The 26458-nt window shown below is 37.9% G+C and overlaps 1 protein-coding gene across 5 annotated transcripts in view; it reads right to left on the reverse strand.

The window, feature by feature from the left end:
- The window catches only part of stk11 (serine/threonine kinase 11), an 88373-nt gene that overhangs the window by 24171 nt on the left and 37744 nt on the right, over positions 1-26458 (reverse strand). The window contains exons 5-10 of one of the 5 annotated variants that reach the window (XM_033046540.1): positions 25508-25644; positions 24794-24921; positions 19734-19791; positions 17104-17300; positions 4196-4431; positions 1058-2757 (exon numbers count right to left, since the gene is read on the reverse strand). In XM_033046540.1, the coding sequence (XP_032902431.1) occupies positions 4217-4431; positions 17104-17300; positions 19734-19791; positions 24794-24921; positions 25508-25644 (735 nt within the window). In that variant the 3' untranslated portion in view covers positions 1058-2757; positions 4196-4216. Of the gene's footprint in view, positions 1-1057; positions 4432-17103; positions 17301-19733; positions 19792-24793; positions 24922-25507; positions 25645-26458 lie in introns of those variants that run through there. The other 4 variants (XM_033046539.1, XM_033046541.1, XM_033046538.1 and 1 more) reach the window with 4 other exon arrangements.

Genomic DNA, 26458 nt, shown 5'->3' on the forward strand with positions numbered 1-26458 from the left:
AAGAGGAATTTGAACCAACTGCTTCTGGATTATTGCAATACTGTAAACTGGGCAATTTTAAATCTGCCCTTTTCTCCAGGTTGCTTTGAGATTGAGGCGAGTAAAAAAAGGGGTTCCTCCTGCATTAACTCAAGGACTTCAATGATTCAAATGTCTACTTGCTTCTGCTGGAAAATTTCTCTACAAGGCACTATGCAAATACAGATTCAAATGCAGATCTGGTTGCCACTTGGATGCTATGAATGCAGAAAAACAAAACCAATCTGACTCTAAAAATTCCAATACATCCCATTGTTAAGGTCATCTGTTGATAACTTGTCCCTGGAATTTATAATGGGTTGGTCACTTCATCCAAAAATCAAACTAACAATTAAAGATGAAAATAAATTCAAATCACAAATTACATTTAGTGAAAAAGCACTGATAGCCATCATATAGAATATCTTTAAACTATTAGGTGATGTGGCTCCTTATACTCTGTTAATAAAATTGAAGTACGTTTTCTTCTAAATAAACAAAGACCAAGATCTCATTCCTTATAACAATTTTTCAAATTGCTGATGCCTTGAATAACTGCTTTGATTTTTTTAATTCAACCATAAAGTTCCATTTCAATAACTTATTTTGCATCTTAAAGTATTTTCCAGCAACAGAATTTTTGTTCAATATTAATGGAGGGTTGAAGTGTCATTTTATTTAAATGAGACCTGCATAGCTATCCTCTATCAAGTTGAGTCAGAGAATATAATTTAATATACTTTTTCCCCCAAAATTAAGCCAAGGCTCTTTGCAATAACAATGGTCTGCTTCTTGCAAATTAAGTTGCTTTCAGATGATATGCAAAATGTCACAAAATAACACAAAGCTAGCTTCAAATACTGAATATGCAACTACAAGAGATAACTACCGTGCAGTGCCTAATGATACATCATACTGAACAGTTAACAATTAAACATACTTTAATTTTAGTTACAAGGAAAACCACAAGCTTGTAGAGGCTGTGTCTCTACACTTCAATATGGCTTATTAGAAGTACTGCATGCACCACCAGCCACAGTTTAAAAACTGAAATGTTTTATTGCACAGTTTAAAGCACAAAACTAAACAAATCTACATTTAGAATGTGCATTCGTTCAATGCCAACTTTAAAACTAAAACTAACGAGTCGATCACAGTACTTGTTAAATTATGATGTTTTGTTTATTTTTAGGATTAGGCATTTAAATCCAATTAAACTTTTGCGTCACAACATTTGTACTCATCACTTCACATAAAGTCTCTTCTAAAATACAAATGTCCATTCATCAAAGCAGTTTTATTAAACCCTACATCTGAACAAACTTAAAAAGATTGAAACTGTACTATAAATGGCAACAAGCTGCATCATTTTGTACAGTAAACATTATGATTTAAACATAGCTGTTTAAATTGAACTCCATTTGGGGAAAACAAAAACTAATATTACATAGAATTCAAAATCATAGAAAACTAATATAATCCTAAACTGATGGAAAAAAATCAAACTTATTTTTGCAATAACAATATGTAGGGCATCTAAAGGGGATGGTAAATGATATCACAATTCCTTCCAGGTTTAAATCATTGATTGATTTTTGCAAAAAAGGTTTCGCATTAAAGGTTTTCTGGGATGTCCACGGATATTAGACCTTTCTGGAATTCTAGGCTAGGATGCACTGACAGAGTTATTTAATAGGCAATAGTTTTTGGTCTATTCCAGAAATCTTCAAATGTGCCACTTTACCACTGATGGTCCCCATGAACAGAAAGTACAACTATGCCAATCAACAAATTGACTTAATATTTAATTCCTCTTAGATGTCCCTGAACATCATTTGCATTTTCATTAGTTGCACGAGGCAAGTCCTTAAAGGGTAAAATACTTTGCTGCAGTGCCATGAAGGCAGAATGTGTCCATTTTTAAAATATATTTTCAATGAATTCCATAAACACACACACTAAGCTGTTACAAAGGTGGGTGCTTTTGAATGCAAAGGGCTTTCAAATAATTTTATTTAATTCAATACAACACCTGCAACAAGAGAAATAGTCGGTAAGATCACTCAAAGTATTAACCAAAATTTCTACAAAATTGGAATCGGTGTGACTTTTGGGAGTTTGGCTACTATAACATGCATACTACTATTATCACAGTGCAACACTAGAAAACTGGGGGAAATGTTATTTAAATTTTCTTGTGTGCTATCCAACAACTGTGATAACCCTTTAGGAAGCACAATATAAACACACATTATATGCAATGGTGATGACACCTCAGTCTACTGTGGTTAATAAATAGAAAGGAAAGGTAAAATACAATGGCATTTCTGTATGAAATCATACAAAAACAAAAAGGTATTCATTTACAAATAAGTTCCATTTAATTTTTTTTTTTAATGGTTTTCAAAGCAGCTGTGAACTTTCAATCACCAACTATTTTCTACCAACAACTGGTTTGCTATACAATTTTTCAACATACCGAAGTGATAATTTAAAAAATGTCAATTTTCCAACTTAAAGGAGCAGAATGTCCTGGATAAGGGTTGGATAGAGAAAATACCTACATTTAATGCTATTACTAACAATCAGTCAAATGCACCAACACTCATGAAAACAAAACTGGAAGAATCAGCAGGCTTTTTGTTCAGCACTGTCAATTTGTTTGAGAAGATTAGATGTCTGTAGTCATCCCGCTGCAGTGCAGAAGAATGGTATTTCTTCCATGGGCAAGTGTAGAAACTGTATTAAAGATGTTAATAATCAGATGACATTAAATGACAGTTTTACAGGGAGAAGGGAGAATGATAATCTGTTAAAGAAAACAAATAACGTACTGCTCCTTTAACACATTCAATTAAAAAAAAAAATTACAATCCTGCACTAAAGAATTGGAATTCTGAGAATATACGCCATGTAACCTCACAATGTGGACGGGTTCTTACATAAAGCTTCAGTTACATGTTCAAGATCCAAAACAATCAGATATTCAAGTCTACCAATGTACCATGTTATGATTAATTTATTTGTGTTTCTGGGTAGCTGCTGCAAGTTACAGCACTCGGGGTTTGTGCATTGAGAGTTACTCCTGGAAGGGACACATGCAGCGAACACTGTTTGCAAATCAAATCCTCCAGAGGCACATGTTAAGTTTAAAGTATAACTTGGCCACAAACAATTCTCAGAGTACTTAACACTATTATGATAGAATGGGATAGATTTTATCTTTCACCATCAAGCTACCATTAATTTGCCACCATTATACATAGTGCTAGATTTTTCTTCTCACTTATTAAAAAAAAAAAGGGAAACTCAAACTGGGTGCGTAACTGACAGCTGGCCCTCAATGGATAGTTTTCCATCCAACAAAGTTATATTCCATCACATCATGTCTCAAACGGTGCTTTAAGCCGGAAAGCATTATACTGGCTCCCTTATAGGAGCTTCTGGCATACTGCTGACCTAATGTATTGACAGATCTTGCTAGTTCTTTCAATACTACGGATGCTCTTTGTACATAACATTTTACATAGAAACAAACCTAAACTACAGTGAATAGCAAGAGGAACTTGGGGATGAGGATGGAGTGACATACTTGTCGCTAATATATTGTAAAAGTACAAATTATACTTATTACCTGAAAATTCGCTTTGTAAAACTAATGAACGGGATCGCTAATTTTTGTTTTAAAAAAATTAGCTTGTTTACAGAAAAATAAAACACACCTTCAAGTATACAAAAAATACTGAGAGAAACAAAGACTGTTCTCAAAATAAGTGAACAAAGGATATGACAATAATAACCCAGTGCAAAATACGAGTGACCAAATATACTTCAGCGAAGCATCAATCAGATCATACTACAATGTTATATATTGCAATACGAATATGGCATGTGGTGACTGTGTTGGGTTTCCATTCAATTACAGTTCAATTGTACCCTCTTTATTATGTTTGAACTGGAAAGACATAGTTTAAAACCATCTGTCACACTATGAAGTGACAGTTAAAGTCAAGCTCACTATTATAGTCATATCTCACAGAGACTAATGGCCCTATTCTGATTGCTATGAATCAATGAAGAGTCTCCATTCCTTCATAAACTTATATACACAATTGGACTGTCCCATTAAAGATAGAGTCCAGTTCAAATATAATTTAATGGAAGCTCCAGTACATACCACACAGAGTTTACAGATGGGTCATTGTTGTTTACATGCAGAGAGTTTCCGAATTTTGCTGCTACTGGTGGAGGCTTTGCGGGATGGATTGGAAGAAGAGCTCGACCTCCGTTCATTTTTGACCTTGTTGTTAAACTGTCCTGCCTCAGTGCCATTCATGCACATTGTTTTGTGGCTGCCTTTGCTCCTGTTTTGGCCGTTTTGCTCAATTTCTTCTTCAGGCACCTGCACCTGTCCTGTGAAAATAATACATGTGTTTTTGAGAACTGAAAGGCAATTCCAAGTGGCTTTTTTTTTCTGTGGGTAGAAAAAAAAAATCACCAATAAAAGGACCATTCAATTGGCAGTGGAATTAAAAAGAGCCAAGGGATCCACTACAATGAAGTCATTCTTTGAAATATCCACAGTCCTGATTAAATAGCAGACAGGTGGATATGCGCAAGGCTTTAACTATGCAAAATGCTAATTTAATGTTATCCGCTTTGTAAAATTGAGCATCTGCAAAACAGCTCGAGGATGTCATGCCTGTTCTAATTAGAGATTATCTAACCTGTTAACTATCAAAGTGTATCTACACCAACATCAACTCCAGGGATCTCATCCAAAGCAATTGGAAACTCACATGAAACACTATTTTACACTTCCATTTAGTTAAGAGTTATACATCTCACACATTTGCCTAAAGGTAACCCTCGATGCATTAAGCTAAACTGAATTGATTTAGACTAAATAACATGCAGAAATTGTAATATATAGAAGTCAATTTTCAAATTTGACCACCTAATTATAGACATTTTAATTTCCTTTCAAGTAAATAGAGGGTTGGGTGCGTGTGGTCTCTGAAGTAGGTAACATTATGGACGGGCAATTTACGAGGCCTGGACTAGTGATCCAGAGACTTAATCCAACCATTGCAGTTGGGAAAATTCAATTGATTAAAATGTAGAATAAACCTTTTAAATGGTAACTACAAAACTACCCATTATTGTTAAAATCTTCAAGTTCATTGATTTATGTTAAGCAATTTGCTATTCATGTTCAGACCAGTCCCAACTGAGACTTCAGACTCAATAGCGCAATTGATTCTTAACTACTCTCAAAGTGCATTTATTTCAACGGCAAACAATGCTGCCAGCAAAGCTCACTTCCTGTACAAGTAAATCAGATCCATATTGCTAATTGTGTGATTGGACAGTAAGGTGAAAAGAATGTCACGGTACGTCATTCTACCACCTTTTAGTGCCTGTCAGCCAAAAAAACCCCACTGAAATTGATTCCATTCCTCTCATATGTTATAACTTCACAATGTTTTTGATGCTTTGAATTGTGCTGCTCTAGTAATTTGTTCCAAACCACCACATTTTTGGATTTACATGAAGTTCCAGGACTCCCCTTTGACAGTGGCCAGTGATCATAGCTGCTGCCTGACAGCTCCAGTCACCTGGGTTTAACTCTGACCTTTGGTGCTGCACATGTTGAGTTTGCACATTCCTCCGTCACTGCCTAAATGTCCTCTAGACGTGTCGATCTCCATCCTTAAGATGTTTGGTTGATTGGTTAACCAATTAACTAAACAGTTGGTTAGTTAATTGGCCACTGTAAATTGCCCACAGTATGTATGTGGTAAAATATGTGTGAAATTGATGAGAATGTGGGGTGAATAAAAACAATACGGCGAGTGCAGAATTAGCATTAACGGATGCTTAATGATTAGCGAAACCCAATGGGCCTGGTTCCATGATGTATGGCCATGGTTTTATATTATGTTAAATCAATGTCCCCTTCATATTGACCATTCACCTCATGAACTGCTGAAGTAAACAGGTCCTTCCACACCATCCCAACAAAGCCTCTCATAATTTTACACAACTCGATTAAGCCTCTCAGCCTCCTCTTTCTTAACTTAATCTCAACTGGACCATCTTTTTCCAAAACTAAACTTCTCCAGTCATCGCAGTATGTTCATAAAGCACATCTATATCCTCTGCATGGATATCACATACCAGAATAAAACAACGAAGTGTTCAACACTCTACCAGTTTTCCAACTTGTTCAACTTAACGCAACCTTTCCACTCTTTGTATTTTATTCCTCAGGAAATAAAAGTACCGTACATGAATTTGAGGTGGCAATAACTTGCAAAAATGTATATCTGATGTCATCTGCAAAATTATTTTTTTGTAATCACATATGTGCAAGATAATTCAACATCATTCCAAATTCCAATTTCATGAATCGATTGAAGACTGAATCTAATCATTAATTAATTATTAACTAACAATTAAGATCATCAATCAACCAATAGTCAGGGCACAATGGATTGTATCATTGCAGGGATTGTTCACATTGCATCAGTTCCTTCTTTGGTTTAAGTACAGAAATTATTGCACTTGTCATGACAGATATATTGTCACAAAGCTGGATGTCACATGTGCGTGGTTTGCTTACCAGTGCCGCAAAATGGTCGACATTAAAAAAAACACCATTTTGACCCTACTTGCCTTGCAGAGACTGAAGTGGGCAGTTAATAATTACCGGAGTAATTATAATTAATGCTGAAAGATCATTCTGTGGAGACTGGCACCGTGGGTCATGTTCCAAATTCCATGCTCCCCTGCCGGAGCCAGCCACTTAAGACAGAAAAGAACAAATTCATTCAATGAAATCTGTAAATGATTGGAATTTTCTGTCCTTGAAGGCAGTGTGAGAAAATACATTCTTTAAAATTTTTGTTTTGCGCATGTTGACAGCAAATTGAGTTGTCCATGTTTTTGTTTATCTGTATCTTTTAGGCGTATTTTTTCCTGTTTCCATACAACAGCTCACGTCAATGATAGATGTGACAAAGAACATAGGGAAGAACAACACAGGAACAGGCCCTTCGGCTCAACATGCATGCACTATGCTGCTAATCTAAAGTAATCCATTTATTTGTACAATGTCCATACTCCTCCATTTTCTGCCTGTTCATGTACCTGTATAAATTCCCCTTTAGTATTGTTATCATGTTGCTTCCACCACCTCGCTGGGCAACGGATTTCATGCATTAACTGTGTAAAAAAAAACAAAAAACTTGCATTGCAAATCTCCTTTAAACCTTGTTCCTCTTGCGTTAAACCTATATCTTTAAGTATTTGGTATTTCCATCCTGGAGGAAAAAAAGACTGATCATCTTCCCTACCTATACCTCAATTTTACACACTTCTATCAGGTCGTCCCCTTAGCCTCCAACACTCCAGAGAAAACAATGTCCAACATTGTCCAAGTTTGTACAACCCTTCCTCGTAGCTGATGCTCTCCAATTCAGGCAATATCCCGGTGAACCTCTTCTGTCCCCTCTCCAAAGCCTCCATACCCCTCCTATAATGCGATGACTACAACTGCACACAATATTCCAAATGTCGCCTCAAAGCAGCTGAAATGTGGCTTGCCAACTTTTATACTCAATTGATGAAGACAAGCACTCCATATGCCTTCTTTACTACTTTGTGGATGATCAGCCATGATCACATTGAATGGCGGTGCTGGCTCGAAGGGCCGAATGGCCTACTCCTGCACCTATTGCCTAATGTCAATTATTCCAATTTCTAACCAAACTTCTGGAAAGGACAGAAATGCTACAGAATTAACAGCAGGCTAACTAAATATTAATAAACGTAATGCACAATGTAAATATGATAAACATATTATGAAATATAGACTGGAAGTAGTTACTCCAATTGTTCTGTTGTTTAACTAGGTTGCAGATAGGTAAAGCCCTCAAGATTTACTTCAGCTGCTGTTCCTACTCTACAGAAGCAACTTCCTCTATTTATTATGGCCTAAAGGTACCAATCTTTTAGTCTATATCCATCTTTAAAATATGTAATCAGCACTCCTCGCAGTGTACTGGGGTTTGAATCTGTCAAATTTAATTACCTCTGGGTAACTCCATATGGTCATAAAATCTTGCTTTTGTTTATCTCAAAAAAAGTTAATGAATTACACATGTTCACTGAGTTTCCAATTTAGTTTAGCTAATAACCCATGGATTTTAAGTCTTCTAACATCAAATTAAGCTCCCTTATCTTTATCATTCACTCAAAAGCCGTTTATTTTCTTGAGTGTAGAGGAAAGCGCAGGCTGTGGTTCTTAAGTACTTCTTCTCCGTTGTGGTACTTTCCTCACAAATCATTTTTGTTTCTTCACTCATGCCTCAAAGTCTTTTGGTAAACTATGCAGGCCCTCATGCTTCTCACTCAAGTGAGAGGTCTCAGTTGTATCAACGCTGTGATTGCTGTTTGTTAACTTGCCAGAAAAGTAAGTAATCTGTATGTCTTTCATGCAATGGACTGGAGATGGAAAGACATCTGCTGAAGACACGTGACATTATTCCACGAAAAAAAAAAGTTTTCGGATTACGCAAGGTTTATTCTCGAGAACTGTCTGCAAGCCAAATTTTCTGTAAATTATAAACGAATGTCTTTATAGCTATCCATATTGTACCACTTTACATTTATTTGCTATAACTATTTCATTGAATATTCACCTGAATAAAACTCATAATTCAGCTACTGAAATATATACTGCATCCGGTCATTAATAAACACCACAAAACATTATTATTACTACATTGAAAATCCACGGAAGAATTTGTGGAAAGTCAGAACTCTGTATGTCAGGTCATCGTAACCCAGGGAGCCCATGTACATCTCAACGGTTAATAGAAACTCCCAATTTCAAGGAGTACTCCACTAACAATCGCAAAGAACAAATTCAAAAGAATGCAACACTGGCAAAAAAATTAATGAAATGCATTATTAACTACGACATTAGCAACTGATGAAACTGTGTTTTTGATTTTCTGTTTTTGGATTGAATTCTGTTTTTAATTTGTGTCTCTGTGATGTCTTTATTACTTGTTATATTCCGATTATATGTTATTCCGATTACTATGTAACGTGTCCTTGAGATGTCTGAAAGGCGCCCATTAAATAAAATTTATTATTATTATTATTATTAATGTAATAAAAAATCTAGGGTAGTAATATGGTAGAACTGCTGAACTAGGACTAGCAATAGTAAGAAAAACTTTTTTTAAAACTTATTAACTGCTTTGTTTTCTTTGGCAAGATTAGGCATGTATTTAAGGTAATTTAATATGCAATTAATAATGAATGAAATTATAGTTAATTGCTTCACTGTCCAGTTAAATCAGAAGCATTAGTCAGTGTTTAAAAACTATGCTTAATTATATATTAAACTTTAAGAAACCCAAGGAAACTGTGCCTTCTATTTTCAAAAGAGCAGTTCAAATTCCAGTGATGATTTTCAATAGCAATAAAATGTTTGAATACATGTTTGGAAATAGCAACATAATGTTTGATTATTAATGTTTCAGGATCAAAATGTCAAATATTTACTTTTTTGATGAGAAATTACCTCCATCGATGGTGCAAACTGATCAATTCTCTACTGTTAAAAAGCTCATCCAAAAACATCTTAAATGAAAACTCAAAGCAAAATAAGTACGGACTACATCACTGGTACACGATGGCCACATACACCGGGCCTTGCTGGAAACCATGCTCATGGTGCCAATGATGTCGTGAATTAAAGTAAATTCAGACTTGCATTTCTGAATAAATATATATTAAAGTCAGATATCTTCAATTGCATTCATCTTCATTCTTTAAATCAATTTATTTTCCTAACCTTGAACAAAAGAATCAGTCTAAAAGCAAAAGAAACCACACAAGGTTCATAGCAGGAGAACTTTATCTTGCACTAATTAATACGTTATAGAATGAGGAAAAAGTCAGTCAGGCCTGCCCTGGCATTCAACTGCCTTCAATCTATTTCCCTCACATATCAAAAATTACTGGTCCCAGTTTTGAAAATGGAGATTACCCAAACATTAAAGCCTCTCAACAGTGTTCCAACCACAATACTCCAGTTACACTCTCAAAAGTGCCCTACATAATTTCTGCAAGACACTTTTATTCTTGTACTCAAATCTTCTTGCAATAAAAAGGAAAATCCTCTTTGCCTTAAAAAATGCCCGAGATACCAACAGGTTAGCTTTCAATGATTCTTGTACGAGGATACCCAGCTTCCTCTCGACACTAATATTATTAAATCTCTAAGCCATCTGTTTCAAATGATCTGCAGATACAAAGAACTGCAGATGCTGCTTTATACCAAAGATAGACAAAGTGCTGCAGTAACTCAGTGGGTCGGGTAGCATCTCTGGAGAAAAATGGGTGACGTGAAGGGTCCCGACCCGAAACATCACCTACCCTTTTCCCCCCAGAGATGCTGCCCACCTGCTGAGTTACTCCAGCACTTTGTCTATCTTTGTTTAAAATTATCTGATGCCTTAACAACCAAAACAGCAAAACTCAAAGCGTTTGGGCAAGAATGCAGGCAAGGTGGTAGTCTCCAGTTAATATTTCACAAGTTAGAAGATTCTAACAGAAGAGTATTCATTTTCAAATGAGAGAAAACAGGCAGGAGTTTAAAAATATACCCTACAAGGTGAGATTTCAGGATAATAGAGATTAGGTCCTTCTTTGATTCTTGGGAACAAAGGGAAGACAGGAAGTAATGAAATTTCACTAGTCTGAACTCAAAACGTCACCCATTCCTTCTCTCCAGAGTTACTCCAGCCTTGTGTGTCTATCTTCGGTTTAAACTAGCATCTGCAGTTCCTACTTTCACGATATTCACTATACTCATTTGCTTGCATATTTAACATTGAGGATGAATCAGTGTTTAGTGCATGGAAATCAGCAGTGACTAGAACAATGATGAATCAACCCTGAAGCAACTGTACTTAGACTATCACATTAATTTATTTTCAATAAAATTAATTTAAAATCAAACTAGCAATAAATATCCATCCAATTTTAGGAATGTGGGCAAGCTGGAAAGGACAGGAAGCTCCCAGGTTTTTACTTGGCAGTACACACAATGGTTAGGTAAAGACTAAAAGGTTTTCATAAGTCTTTATATTACCAACCCCATGTTCTATAACTGTAAACCATATATGAACATCAAGGAAGGCCCAGTGTGGCTTTCGGAACGCTCGTCGTGATAGAGGGTCAACAATTCAACCATATATACAAGGGATACATAAGAGATCCAATTCTATACGTCTCAATACTGAAAGTGAGCATATTTTGTAATGAGGTACATGTTGGAATGTGATACAACTTAACACATCTCAGTAAAACATTCTTCATTTACATGTTCACATAATCCAAATTAGAGAAGTATCCTCTTCTAAAAAAATATTCTGGCAGGAGAGCTTTACAAAATGCTTTTAGAGTGTAATATTATTACAACCTCAGTCAGATCTAACCACAGTTAAACTTCTGGATATTCTTTCAAATTTGGCTTATCGATTATCCAAAATAAATATAGGACAAATGGGAAAAGACAGATCGTTAAGCTATATACAAGGAAAATATTCATAAATATTTGTAGGTAACCTCTTAGAAGAATAATCATCCCACAAGATACAGAAGACAGAATTCCTCAGGTATGTTTAATTGCCTCCTTCATGTAGGTATAGAGAGCTCTCAGTGCCTAGTCTTTCCTCCAGTCTTTCCATCATCGTTGGAAACTTTTATTGCTGTTTATTAACATGAGGACCAAAGTTGTGCCAAATGTCAAATTGTGGAGTACAGAGGCAAATAAATAAATGATGGGTCTTTGTCCCAAACATTATGGAGGGCAATGAAAGTCAAAGAAGCCATTATGAGACTGAGAAACAAGAATAAAACGGTTAGAGACATCAGCCAAACCTTAGGCTTACCAAAAGCAACTGTTTGGAACATCATTAAGAAGAGAGCACTGGTATCATTGTATCATTGGTGAGCTTAATAATCACAAAGGAACTGGCAGGCCAAGGAAGACCTCCACAGCTGATGACAGAAGAATTCTCTCTGTAATAAAGAAAAATCCCCAAACACTTGTCTGACAGATCAGAAACATTCTTCAGGAGTCAGGTGTGGATTTGTCAATGACCACTGTCCACAGAAGACTTCATGAACAGAAATACAGAGGCTACACTGCAAGATGCAAACCACTGATTAGCTGCAAATATAGGATGGCCAGGTTACAATTTGCCAAGAAGTACTTAAAAGAGCAACCACAGTTCTGGAAAAATGTCTTGTGGACAGATGAGACAAAGAATAACACATCAGAGTGATGGCAAGAGCAAAGGAGGAGAGAAGGAACTGCCCAAGATCCAAAGCATACCACCTCATATGTGAAACACGGTGGTGGGGTTGTTATGGCCTGGGCATGTGTGGCTGCTGAAGGTACTGGCTCACTTATCTTCATTAATGCTGCAACTGCTGATGGTAGTAGCATGAATTCTGATCTGCTCAAGTTCAAACAATTGCCTCAAAACTCATGGGCCGGCGGTTCATTCTACAGCAAGACAATGATTCCAAACATACTGCTAAAACAAAGGAGTTTTTCAAAGCTAAAAAATGGTCAATTCTTGAGTGGCCAAGTCAATCACCCGATCTGAACCCAATTGAGCATGCCTTTTATATGCTGACGCGATTATATGCTATCCCCCAAAACAAGCGTAAGCTAAAGATAGCTGCAATACAGGCCTGGCAGAGCATCACCAGAGAAGACACCCAGCAACTGGTGATGCCCATGAATCGCAGACTTCAAGCAGTCATTGCATGCAAAGGATATGCATTAAAATACTAAACATGACTACTTTCATTTACATGACATTGCTGTGTCCCAAACTTTATGGTGCCCTGAAATGGGGGGGGATGATGATGTATAAACACTGCTGTAATTTCAACATGGTGAAACCGAAATGTATAAAAATGGCCTTTATTAAAATCTGACAATGTGCACTTTAACCACATATGATTTTTTCTATTACAAATCTCAAATTGTGGAGTACAGAGGCAAATAAATAAATGATGGGTCTTTGTCCCAAACATTATGGAGATCACTGTAAATAAAGTTTAGCACACCTGTGCTAAACCACCTAATTTATCTCCTAAACCAACGTGTTAGATTGATCAAAGAAACACAAAGAATTTACAGTGTTTACAAATTTTCACGGTGAAAGCTCTATATCCAATAACTTGTGATTCAAAGTCCAGAACCAAGTTCAAGCATCCATAAATGATCAGTTACCATTAGAATTTTTCCACTCAAGGGCCTGTCCCACTTTCACGACCTAATTCACAACCTTTTTTACTCGTGGACATTTTTCATCAGGCTAGAAAAATGCCCCGACCTACTTGATGCCAAGAGTACCTACGACTAGCATCACGACCTACCTACGACCTCGTGCCGACCATGTTGCGAGTACGAGTCAAGGGCAAACTCGGCAGAGGTCGTGAATTAGGTCGTGAAAGTGGGACAGGCCCTTAACTCTGATGCACCAAGGTAAAATATTGATAATAATCAAATGGTAAAATATTGATACAAATCATTTCACCACCGCCATTAGGAAGAAGGTACAGGAGCCTGAAAACTGTAACGTCCTCATCCCTACAGCCATCAGGCTACAACCTCAAATAAGAGCTCTGAAATACAATAGGGGAGGGGGGAGGGGGACCAATCGCCAGGAGTCACATATGATAGAAACGCATCGCATGTGAAAAAGTATCACCATTACGATAGCCCGGGGAACCGCAAATTGAAGTTGAGACTGGGGGGGATCAGATCAAGACTACCAAAGGGCGGTCACGGTGGAGTTGCTGCCTTACCACGTCGGAGACCTGGGTTCGATCCAGACTACGGGTGCTGTCTGTACGGGGTTTGTACGCTCTCCCCATGACTGCGTGGGTCTCTAGTGTGTGTGGGATAGTGTTAATGTGCGGGTATTACTGGTCAGTGCGGACTCGGTGGGCTGAAGGGCCTGTTTCCATGCTGTACCTCTAAACTAAAACTAAATTGAGGTGCCAAGAATGCACAAGTCTGAGGTGGCGACTAATGCAAAACCAGAATCGAAATGAACTGGTGGAACAGGACATGACAGATCAGAATCTAGTACCAGTGCAGACAGAGGCTGTGGTCAGATCAAAATGTCAGAAGACCAACCAAGAGATACGAGGACTATGAGATGTTTTGACATGTGGAAATAATGTGTAATCAATGTAACGAATGCCATATCCTTAATGGTGCTGGAGTGTTCAGCTTACAATGTGATGTGGATATCCTTTTGGTTTGATAAGGAAGGGATGTCATGGTAACCGACACAATATTTAAATGTATCACGTGTTACTATGAGTTAGAAAGGTTGGAGGACACATGTTGCCAGGAAGTAAAGAAATGGTGGACCAATAAACCAAAGCTTTTATGTTCAGTGTCCTTGAAGTGTGTTTATTACATTTGCATCTAGGTGAGGATCTGACCAATAGGGGAAGCATTCTTGCTGGCTCTTACTGGACTACTTGGACAATAAAACACATACTTCAGGCTATTGTTCATAGACTACTACAGATCAGCATTCAACAACATCATCTCCTCCAAACTGGTTACCAAGCTGAGGGAACTGGGTCTCTGCACATCCCACTGTAACTGGACCCTTGACTTCATCAACAGAGCAGATTAGCAGAACAAAAAGTCAACAACACTTCCACCTTGATAACCATCAGCACAGGGATAGTGCACTCAGTCCCCAATATCCATGACTGTGTAGCCACAGTTCCAACTCTATTTCTAAGTTTGCCAATGACACCACGACTGTTGCACAAATTACAGATAATGAGTTCAAGTATAGGAAGGAGATCAATCATATGGGCAGCACAGTGGCGCAGTGGGAGAGTAGCGGCCTTACAGCACCAGAGACCTGGGTTCAATCCTGGCCACGGGTGCTGTCTAAATGGAGTTTGCACATTCTCCATGACCTTGTGGGTATTCCCCGGGTTCATCAGTTTCCTCCCACATTTCAAAGATGTGCAGGTTTGTAGCTTAATTGGCTTCTGCTAATTGTCCCTAGTGTAGAATAAACTGGTGAACGCTGTTCAGCGAAGACACAGTGGGCCCAAGGGCTTGTTTCCACACTGTATCTCTAAACTAGTGAACACTATGAATTGCAGCTAGACTATACACTGCCTTGGTTGCACTTGGGGCTTTGTTTTGTTATATTGTTTTTTTTTATTTATTGAACTATTTATTATTTGTTGATCATGTTATCTATTGAGCACTTTATACAAACCTGTTGTGCTGCTGCAAGAAAGATTTTTTGTTTTGTTTCAGTACATATGACAATTAAACACTATGGACTCTTGAGAATAATAGATATATTATTAATTCATTTGATTTAGATATCCACTTTAATCAAATTCCAACTGTAGGGCATAAGATTCATTAAAAATTCTGGCAAAGTCTATTCTACCATTTTTTCTTATTTAATTTGTCACTGACCGGATAGAAGTAGTTCTGCTATAACACATTTTCATACCACGAATTGGATATAAGACGACCGAAGAATTAGGAAACACTGTTTGTATTATGCGGGCCAAATTGGTTATAACCTGAAATACAAAACTATTTAAAAGTTACTTTGGAAATGACGAGCTGAAAAAAAAGTCTGTCTTTATACAAACAGTCTAAGCTTCTATGATTTCTCCTCAGTAATCACATACCATTGTATCTTGGAGATCAGTCTGCTAGTTTCACTGTGGGAAGTCATTGAAATTGAAAAGCAATCACTTCTGTTGACATGCAATGATACTCTACTGAACAATGTAACGTACAGCCATTGGTATATTTAGCTTGCAGTAACAAAAATAAACTTGGAGCTATTAAAGACCTTTAGTTTCCAAAATATTCTGGGACGGAAAGTATGCGATTCTGAAACTGTTTTGTACCTATCCCCTTTTTCCTCATTTGACACTATTTTTTAATTTTTTTATTTTAAAAAACATAATTTTCAATCATATGAGGAAACCGACTGTCACATTTTCAATGAACTATCGGTATTATCAAGCAAAGAGTTGAATATCTATTAGTGCGGTGAGTTTACCATCCATCCAAGAAGCCAAATAAATGGCTGTACTCCTCAGAAGGGTTCCTAGCAGTTACTGGCATAGTTATCTCAGGACCATGTCCAATACAATCTAAACACGACTTGGATTCATTTGCAAAATATTTTTAAAGATGGACAATTAGAGAAAAACATCAAAACATTGATTAAATCATTTACTAAATCGATGGCAAAAACAAAAATAGCCTTCATGATTTATCAGTCTAGTACCAAGCACCTCTCCAAATCAGAGAGAAGAAAGCATTATTTTAATGAAGCATGTACCACCAGGAGGTTTCAAAGGCTTTACAGCTCTTGCTATAACTTCAAATAAAATTTTCTTTACAGCTTCTGAACATCATCTTGGGCCATCATTTGACAAAACAAATTGGACGAGTCAAAAAGTTGAAAATGTGACAATGATGTCAACAGTTCATCAGTTCTAAATGATTTTCATCAAAAGCCTTGATTTACAAAAGCCTGGGAACTGAATAAACTGACTTTAAACCACGAATAGTACAGGAAAAGCTTGAAGTTCTCCAGGAAAGTGAGGGGAAAGGCAGAATAAGTCAACACAACCAACAAAGGGATTGGCCAGCTGCAAAATACCAGAACTTTTTTTTGCAAAACGATGAGCACAAGCTCATTTAAAATACCATATTAAACAAAAATAGCAGGCTGATTATTGAGTGTTCTTGAATATAATGTTCATGCAGATGAGGTATAATTTCAGTGACACATGAATAGCAGTACAAGTCTATGCAACTTCAGCAAACAATTTGCCATATCGATGGCTATCAATATAAAGTGCAAACAATATCATAATAACTCAGGCCAAACTGCTATTTTTTTGAGAGATTACTATTTTACTTAATTTCAGCATGATAACATTATGGAGGTAACGACATACCCGGTACTGTAAAATCCTGAGTATAAATTATTTCATCTTCCACATCTTCATTGTACAGATCTTCTTCATCATCATTATAACCATGCAAGTCTTCCAGGTAAGGCACCACTGTCATACTTCTCCATCTGTCCTTGGTCTCTGGGCTTGGAGGAATAGGAACGGGATTTTCTGTCTGAGGATGTTTTTTCCGAAACCAACTATATTTCAGGAAGAAAATAATGTTACATCAGTTAAACCAATGACATTTCAGGTTTTTGTACCTTGCCTCCTCCCACCCAATATATTAGTGTAGGTTTGTATTTTACAAGAGAAAAAACATTTTGGGGGGTGCGGATAATTTTAATGAATAATGCAAAAGCCAAAAGGCAAATACATAAAGATTTTAAGCAAGCTCAGTTTCATCTTTTGTCCACAATTAGTATTTCCAACATTTACCTTTGTCAGAAGCAAAAGCAAATCCCTGGAGGGTAAATTACAGTGCTCAAGCCTACTACCTTTGACTGATTTATAATGCCAACATTAATTTGACATCCTGTGCAGAACACCTACATTTTTCTAGTCTCTCACTGCAATGCTTCATCAACTAATTTTTTCACCCTTGGGCTGAGATTCTTCACACAGGAAGTCAGTAATTTTAGATGGCTTCTCATATTGAAGGACTGTAAAATTGCTGGCTTGTAATGTACTATAGACACAGTAATTAAACATTTATATCTCAGGCAGCAGCCAGTTTCTACATCTTCAGGAAAATGGCGAGGTAAATTTACATAAATCTAAATATTATAGTGTTGGGCAATAGAAAATAAGCACATACAAGCCTTTACAAAGCAAAACAGATACACCAGAGTAATGCTTTGACTTAAATGCTGTATGCAGAGGACAGTTTGGCAAGGACTGCAATTTAATTTCTAATTTAAACGTTGAAGGATTATATGATTGTGGTGTTTAAGATGAATAGATTTGGTTGATAAGAAAACCAATTTCATTTGGTGAGGAAATCAGGGCAAGGTATTGTCATCTTAAAACTGCAGCTAGGTCATTTATGAGTGGAATTATGTAACAAATGTCCACACAATCAGAAAGTCAGGAAGTTCACGAAGGCTGAAAGTGCCAAGTTAGCTACAATTTTAAATGCCAAAGTTATTTTTTTGTGATTCAGTAAAAGGTTTCACGAAATAAACGGAGATAGAGAAAATGCTAGAAAAGGTTTAGGGAGCTGGATATGCTTTTCTACTATATTGTAAGCAATGCATGTACATCTCCAACACTTGAACAGGTTGTCTTCTCACTCACATTCCCATTCAGTTTTCTTACCAAATACAAGTTGTTTTTTTTTTAAAGTTTATGCCCTATACTTTTCTTCGACTATTTTTCCCTTTATTTAGTTTAACCTAGATATTGAAATTCCACCTATGTACCCTTGCGTAATTAATCCAAAACCAACAATAATTCCAGTTTATTTAAAATCCATTCTCTTTTGAAACCGCACGTCAAAACATGACGCTCAGTCTGACAAAATTCAGAAAGGTTGCTCAGGCTGCCTCAGTGGGCAGTACTATTGACTGCAAAGTACAAGCAACCCCCCACACGGATATGCCATCTGGTAAACAACAAGACTGGCTCTAAAAATTGCTCAGTGGCAAATTAAGGAAAGAACTTATGTCAACTTATTTATTATTCAGCAACTGTCAGTCAGCTTTCATTTCATCCATCCCATCCTGTCAACTAACTGTAGCTTCTGAAAACCAATTAACTGATATGCAACTCAGTGGGAAATCATTCTTAAGCCACAGGAGATGGTTAAAAAAAAACACCTTTAATCTAAAAGGGCAACAGTCTAGAATGCATTTGATGGAAGTTCATATTTTTTAGCCTAGCATGCTTGAGGATTAAAATGTTCAACCTTTTCTTGGAAGGAAGGGGGTAGAGACTGGGGAAACAAGATGTGGGAATTATTGATTTGCAATTTGTAAATACACTATCTGAAAATTGATTCATATATTAAGTTTTAACAGTTTAGAAAATTCAATGCGACAATCTACTTAAATAATATTTATCACATGTTTTTAAATACTAAAATAAAAAATGTCTTTGGGGAAATCAGGAAAAGATTGTGCTCTCAATGTGAAATACGATAAAGTCTGAACTAAAAAGAGTATATTGATAGTTATTATGTGGAGAGGAACAGAAGTAATTGGGGAAACCCAGCAGGTCAGACAACATGTGGAGGAAAATGGACAATCGAAATTTCAGGTCGATGCACCCAAATATAGCATGGGCAAAATTCTCATATAAAGCACAAATGTAAAAAGATTGGGGTATATAGCTTCAAGGGAGATAATCAGAACTGACACTAGGATAAATGACCTCCTCCCTTGCTCCAATTAATAAACCCAAGATTAGAATAGAGAATTACCTTGGTGTACAGGCAGTGAGGATACATGTTGCTGAATAATATGGTGAAAGGATGTCTTAACAATGAGATTACCATCAAGACTCATTGCATTTGAAGATACATCCATGAAAGGTTCTGGGGTACTCTTAAAATAGAGAATTTGTTTTGGTTCGAGGAAGCCTGTGTGAATTATTAATTGATACAGTGTTCACTTTGTCGATCTTAAGAAACTTACTTGTGCTGTCGAATCTGTTGTATTGAGAATCTTTTCACGGGATCATATTCAAGCATTCCTGCAAAGGACAATTTTTAATATTAAATAAATCAACCACTTACTTCAAAAACTGCTGAACTTCATGTGCGAGCGTGCTTGTGCATTACCGATATAGAGAGGATGCTTCCACTTAGTGGAGAAAGAATACATCTTTGGGTCACTATTATAATAAACGTTTGTGATCTGTAGTCATTTTAGTTTAAAAAATGACAAATCCTGTTTGATAAATGTCATCATTGAGGATGCTGTGTGGAGTAACTCACTAAGAGTAAGGTTGCTAAGTACAACGGGGAAGAGAGTTGAAGGATATCAAGCATAAGGTACGCAGAGTTAAATATCCTACTTTTGTGCAATAAAATTTCAAATAATTTATCAAACTGTGGAAGACTTATTTATTTATTCAATTCTGACTTTCTGCTCAGGAGAAAATTTGCAATAACAGATCAAAAGTTACATCTTCAATTATTGGATCCTTTTCTTTGCGTCTGAGCTAGGATGCAATGTCATTTGAGACAAGTATAAATGGTTGACAAACACTGTTATGGGGGGGAAATATCTGCCATTATGGAATTCCTTGCCTAGCCAATACTCGACTACAGACCTACGAAAACAGCAAATTCTTAGATCCCCTCCGAAATGGCAATCTGAGAAATCTGCTAAGTTCAAGGGCAGTTACTGATGAACTGGAAACAGACCTATCCTAAGAAAAGACAAGTAAAACTCAAGCCACAACTTTGATAGGCCAACAAACTCCAAGTTATATTTATATTTATATTTAGTGAATGGCATAGCTAGCCAGAACCTGGGTACACAAAAATGCTGGAGAAACTCAGCGGGTGCAGCAGCATCTATGGAGCGAAGGAAATAGGCAACGTTTCGGGCCGAAACCCTTCTTCAGACTGATGGGGGATGGGAGGGGGCGGGGAGAAGAAAGGAAAAAGGAGGAGGAGCCCGAGGACTGAAGGAGAGCTGGGAGGGGGAGGAGACAGCAAGGGCTAACAGAATTGTGAGAATTCAATGTTCATGCCACCAGGATGCAGACTCCCCAAGCGGAATATGAGGTGCTGCTCCTCCAATTTTAGGTGGTGCGCACTCTGCCCACATGGAGGAGGCCCAGGACAGAAAGGTCGGATACGGAATGGGAGGGGGAGTTGAAGTGCTGAGCCACCAGGAGATCAGGTTGGTTAATGCGGACCGAGCGGAGATGTTCAGCGAAACGATCGCCAAGCCTACGCTTGGTCTCACCAAGGTAGATCAGCTGACATCTAGAGCAGCGGATGCAATAGATGAGGTTGGAGGAGGTGAACCTCTGTCGCACCTGGAACGATTTCTTGGGTCCTTGAATGGAGACGAGGGGGGAGGTAAAGCGACAAGTGTAGCATCTCTTGCGGTTGCAAGGGAAAGTGCCCGGGGAGGGGGTGGTGCGGGAGGGAATGGAAGAATTGACAAGGGAGTTACGGAGGGAGCGGTCTTTGCGGAAGGCAGACAGAGGGGGAGATGGGAAGATGTGGCGAGTGGTGGGGTCACGTTGGAGGTGGCGAAACTGACGGAGGACTATATGTTGTATGTGATGTGGGGTGAAAGGTGAGGACTAGGAGGGCTCTGCCCTTGTTGCGAGTGGGGGTGATGGGGAGAGAGAGAGCAGTGTTATGGGGTATGGAAGAGACCCTGGTGCGAGCCTCATCTATAGTAGGGGAGGGGAACCCCCGTTCCCTGAAGAATAAGGACATTTCCGATGCCCTGGTGTGGAACACCTCATCCTGGGAGCTGATGCGGCGTAGAAGGAGGAATTGGGAGTAGGGGATGGTGTCCTTCCAGGAAGCAGGGTGGGAAGAAGAGTGGTCTAGATAGCCATGGGAGTCAGTGGGTTTATAGTGGATGTCGGTCAGAAGTCTATCATCTGCGATGGAGATAATGAGGTCAAGGAATGGTAGGGAAATGTCGGAAATGTTCCAGGTGTATTTGAGGGCCGGATGGAAGTTAGTGGTGAAGCGGATGAAGTCAGTCAGTTGTGTGTGGGTGCAGGAGGTGGCACCAAAGCAATCGTCGATGTAGCGGAGGTAGAGGTCAGGGATGGGGCCTTGGTACGCCTCGAACAAGGATTGTTCTACGTACCCGACAAAGAGGCAGGCGTAGCTGGGGCCCATGCGCCTGCCCATAGCTACGCCATGTATTTGGAGGAAATGGGAGGAGTCAAAGAGAAGTTATTGAGGGTAAGGACCAACTCCGCTAGGCAGAGGAGAGTATCAGTGGACAGGTATAGGTTGCTTCTCCAGTAGAGGAAGAACCGGAGGACTTTGAGACCATCCTGGAAGGGGATGGAGGTGTAGAGTGACTGGACGTCCATGGTGAAGATGAGAGGATGGAGGCCTAGAGAATGGAATGCGCGGAGACGACGGAGAGTGTCTGAGGTGTCTTGAACATAGGTAGGGAGGGATTTAGCCAAGGGGGATAGGATGGAGTCAAGGTATGTGGAAATGAGTTCGGTAGGGCACGAACAGGCAGAGACAATGGGTCTACCGGGACAGCCAGAACCTGGTCACTTGTTTCAATGTTCAATTAATAGCGCTATGGAGAACGAGCAAGAGAGGTGGATAATAGCGCTTTCAAACAGCCTAAAGTGTGTCATGCTGTACAATGTTACAATAGTTAATAAAAAGGCAAATTTAACAATCGGAGACCAATTGCATTTCTTTTCCTGTAAGCTTGCAAACAATTCATAAATATTTTACAACTGTGAATAAGTACACAGCTTTAACTAATAGGTCTCTCTCTGTCAATTATATTAGTATGCCACCTAGAGTTCAGTGTCACCTCTCTCTCTGCTAGTTGGATCAAATAGCCCATATCTAAAGTCTATAATCCTTGTATCCCTTAATTCTTTAGTTCTCAAAGGTAAATCTGCATTTTAATCCATAAGTGTATATAAAAATCAAATCACTGCTGTCTATGCTGGAAACATCACCACAAAGTACCTACCATTCTTCCCATGGTTACCACCTCTGACATTTGGATATAAGCCACGAGAAAGATATTATTAAACACGTAGGAAGTAACTGCAGATGCTGGTTTTCACACAAAGATAGAAACAAAATGCTGGAGTCTGAAGATGGGTCTCGACCCAAACATCACCAATTCCTTCTCTCCAGAGATACTGCCTCTGTCCCGCTGAGTTACTCCCACATTTTGTGTCTATCTTCAACATTATTAAACAATTGGATTAATTTACCAATTTTTGATAAGCTTTAATCACATTGAAAGGGAATAAACTAGTTTCTTTGCAAATGTTGCAGATGGGGTAACTTTCTCCAAAAAATAATTTAAAATGCTGAAGGCCCTTAACAGTAAAAATGTGTGGAAAAACTAAGTCAGCAAATCACCAACCTCAGAAAGAGAAACACAAATGAAGATACAAAATGTGCGACAAGATGCTACGAATGTTAATCCACCAGAATAATTTATGAGCCAACAATTCCCAAAATTTGGAGACATATTTAGGTTGCCCATCGATGTTTCTGGATTCTTGTATCGCTGTAGTTTAAAGTTTTCAGGTGTCTTTGACTGAAATTCCCAAGCATTGAAACACAACCGTTTTGTTGATTTTGCTTTACAGAAATTCTTTCACAAAATATATAGCGTTAGTATGTCAAGAGATGCCCTCAAAGGAAATCTCTCTCTCAGTATCTCTGGGAGGGGGTTAGGTTCACAATTATTTGTAATGTGATGCCACATCATCTATACACACGTCAAGAAATGCAAGTCAAAAATAGTGTTGATTTTTTTACTTGTTCTTCCACATAACTTCTCCAAGTTCACATTTCATTCTACAACTAAATATTTTGAGCAACGATTTGTTAATTCTGTAAGGGCGAATTTCTGTAACCTGAAAGGCAGTCTTGCAGGGGCTATCTGTAATCGCATTTTAGATATTTTGAAACATTTGTCGTATTATCAACGGAGCATGCCACCTACTGCAACTTTATGGTATTGCATTCAATCAGAGAGGGATAAAAATATCTACACTAAAGTGTACCCTTCACTTAAGCATCATCCAGAGAGACGTTCAAGTTCAGTCATATTCAAAGCTGGTGATTCATTTATCATGCGGAAATAATTTACTACTCAGTTCATTCTCCATTTCAAAATACCCTCAAATGACTTTATAAACTTTTTAAAAATTAAGTATTTTATTAGAAATAAAAAAACAGAAAATTGAGGTAAGTGCTGATGAATGAATGAATGAATGAATACGTTTATTGTCATTGCACAATACTGTGCAACGAAATTCCATTGCATCTCCTCCGGTTAAAAAATACAAACACGACAACCATTGACACATATGTACACTTATTAGTAAAAATAATAAATAAGTATTTAAAAAGAATTTAAAAAGAATGTTGCATTTCTTGGAATTACATTTTGCTTGGAATTACATTTTGCTTCCCCAGTGTTCTCTGTTGGAATTAAGTTATTTTATCGCACATGGGTAGAAACTATTTTTTAGTCTACCGGTGCGAGCCTTCAGAGACCTGAATCGCCTCCCAGAGGGTAGCAGAGTGAAAAGGTGGTTGGCAGGGTGGGATGTGTCCTGCTTGATGTTTATGGCCCGGCGCAAGCATCGGGCCCTATATATATCATCCAAGGAGGGCAGTTGAGCGTTTGTAATGCTCTGTGCAGTTTTTATAACTCTCTATGTCAGTCGATAACTTGCCCTCAATTTTCTGCTTATTATTCCTAATAAAACGCTTAATTAAAAAATCTAATCAAAATGATGATTTGCTGAGAAATTGAAGCACACAGTACCTGACATTATGTTATCAGAACACATTCAAAGTCAAGAACACGGTCTCCTTTACTTTCATTCGAGATGTCACTTCATGATGTACCAGCTACAAAACAGCTATCACTCAAAAGGACAGTGATGCTTGGAACCACATAATTAATGACTGCAACAGCCTGGAAGATAATGAATGTCTACAAATTCCACAAGTTTCCACAAAACAAAATTTTTCTGTGCTCACCTTTCAATAAATCTGTCAACAACGGTCCACATTCCTCCGGAATGGCGTACTCCCCTTTCCCAATGTTTTCAAATAGTTTGTAGATGTTATCCCCCTCAAACGGATAAAGACCTGTTCTGATATTGTACCTGAAAAAGTTAAGGGAGTTCATCATGAGGTGAAAATGCATAAAAATTCAGTTGCCTTTCATTTTTCTATATGAATGTGTAGTCAAAGAAATTAACATTTTGCAATTCTGAAATAGGCAGATTAATTTAATTTCAACATGTAAAAACAATGATTTCATTGCGAGAATTGAAACTTTAAATGTCTCCACCAGGTTTGCAGAATGTATTTTGGACACTATTTTTTATTGATTCGTCTGATCAGTCACTGACAAAATTCAGTACTGCTCTGTTTCATTCGGCACATAATGTTATACAAAAGCAAAAAACTGCAGATCCTGGAATCCTAAAATTGCTGGAAATACTCAAGTTACACAGCATCTCAGGAAACAGAAAAACTGATAACCCTTCAGAGCAATGACTTTTCATTAATGCCTGGTCTGAAGAAAGGTCAATCTGAAATGCTAACTGTTTTATTAATCAAAAGTTGGTGAAATGCTTATTAGAGTGCTTTAGGATTCTCCCAAATAAGAATGTTGTTACATTACCCTTCAAAATGCAAATTCTTTACTTTTTTAATACATTAAAAATTAAGTAGAACATGTCTTACAATGTCACCCCTGCAGACCAAATGTCCACCTTGAACCCTGAAAATGTATCTAGTCCATTTGCAATTTCTGGAGGCTGGAATGCTGGTGATCCTTGACTCGTTCTACACGTGTCATCCTCTGCAAAAGGGTGTAGTGCCTGAAATAATGAGAATTGAAAACAGGAGTTATTCTTTCAGGATAATATATGGACAAAGAAAATAACATTTGAACTAGTGATTTTCAACTTTAACCATAAACTTTACATCCTGCAACTTGCCGATTTGCTGTTAATTTCAATTTATGGTCGTCTCTGACGAAATGCAACATTAAGGCCCTGTCCCCACTTTGAGCCTTTAATCCAACCAAGACTGATAAAAGGATAGATTCTCCCAGCTTAATTAACAAAGTTACATGATTGAAAATGGAAAACAGCAGTACCTCAACAATCACCCCTGCAACGTGTTCCGGGCACTCACCACCCTCTGTGCCATGCACATTTTAAGCATAGAAACATAGAAAATAGGTGCAGGAGGAAGCAGGAACGGGGTACTGATTTTGGATGACCAGCCATGATCATATTGAATGGCGGTGCTGACCTGAAGGGCTGAATGGCCTACTCCTGCACCTATTGTCAATATGCTCATGGTTGATCATCAAAAATCAGTACCCCGTTCCTGCTTTCTCCCCATATCCCTTGATTCCATTAGCCCTAAGAGCTATATCCGTCTTGAAAACATCTAGTGAATTTGCCTCCACTGCCTTCTGTGACAGAGAATTCCACAGATTCACACCTCTCTGGGTAAAAAAGGTTTTTCCTCATCTCAGTCCAAAATGGCCTACCCCTTTTTCTTAAACTGTGTCCCAAGGTTCTGGACTCCCCCAACATGGGGAACATTATTCCTGCATCTACCCTGTCCAGTCCCTTAAGAATTTTATATGTTTCTATAAGATGCCCTCTCATCCTTCTAAAT

Source organism: Amblyraja radiata, chromosome 29 (assembly GCF_010909765.2).
Source record: "Amblyraja radiata isolate CabotCenter1 chromosome 29, sAmbRad1.1.pri, whole genome shotgun sequence".
Lineage (NCBI taxonomy): Eukaryota > Metazoa > Chordata > Chondrichthyes > Rajiformes > Rajidae > Amblyraja > Amblyraja radiata.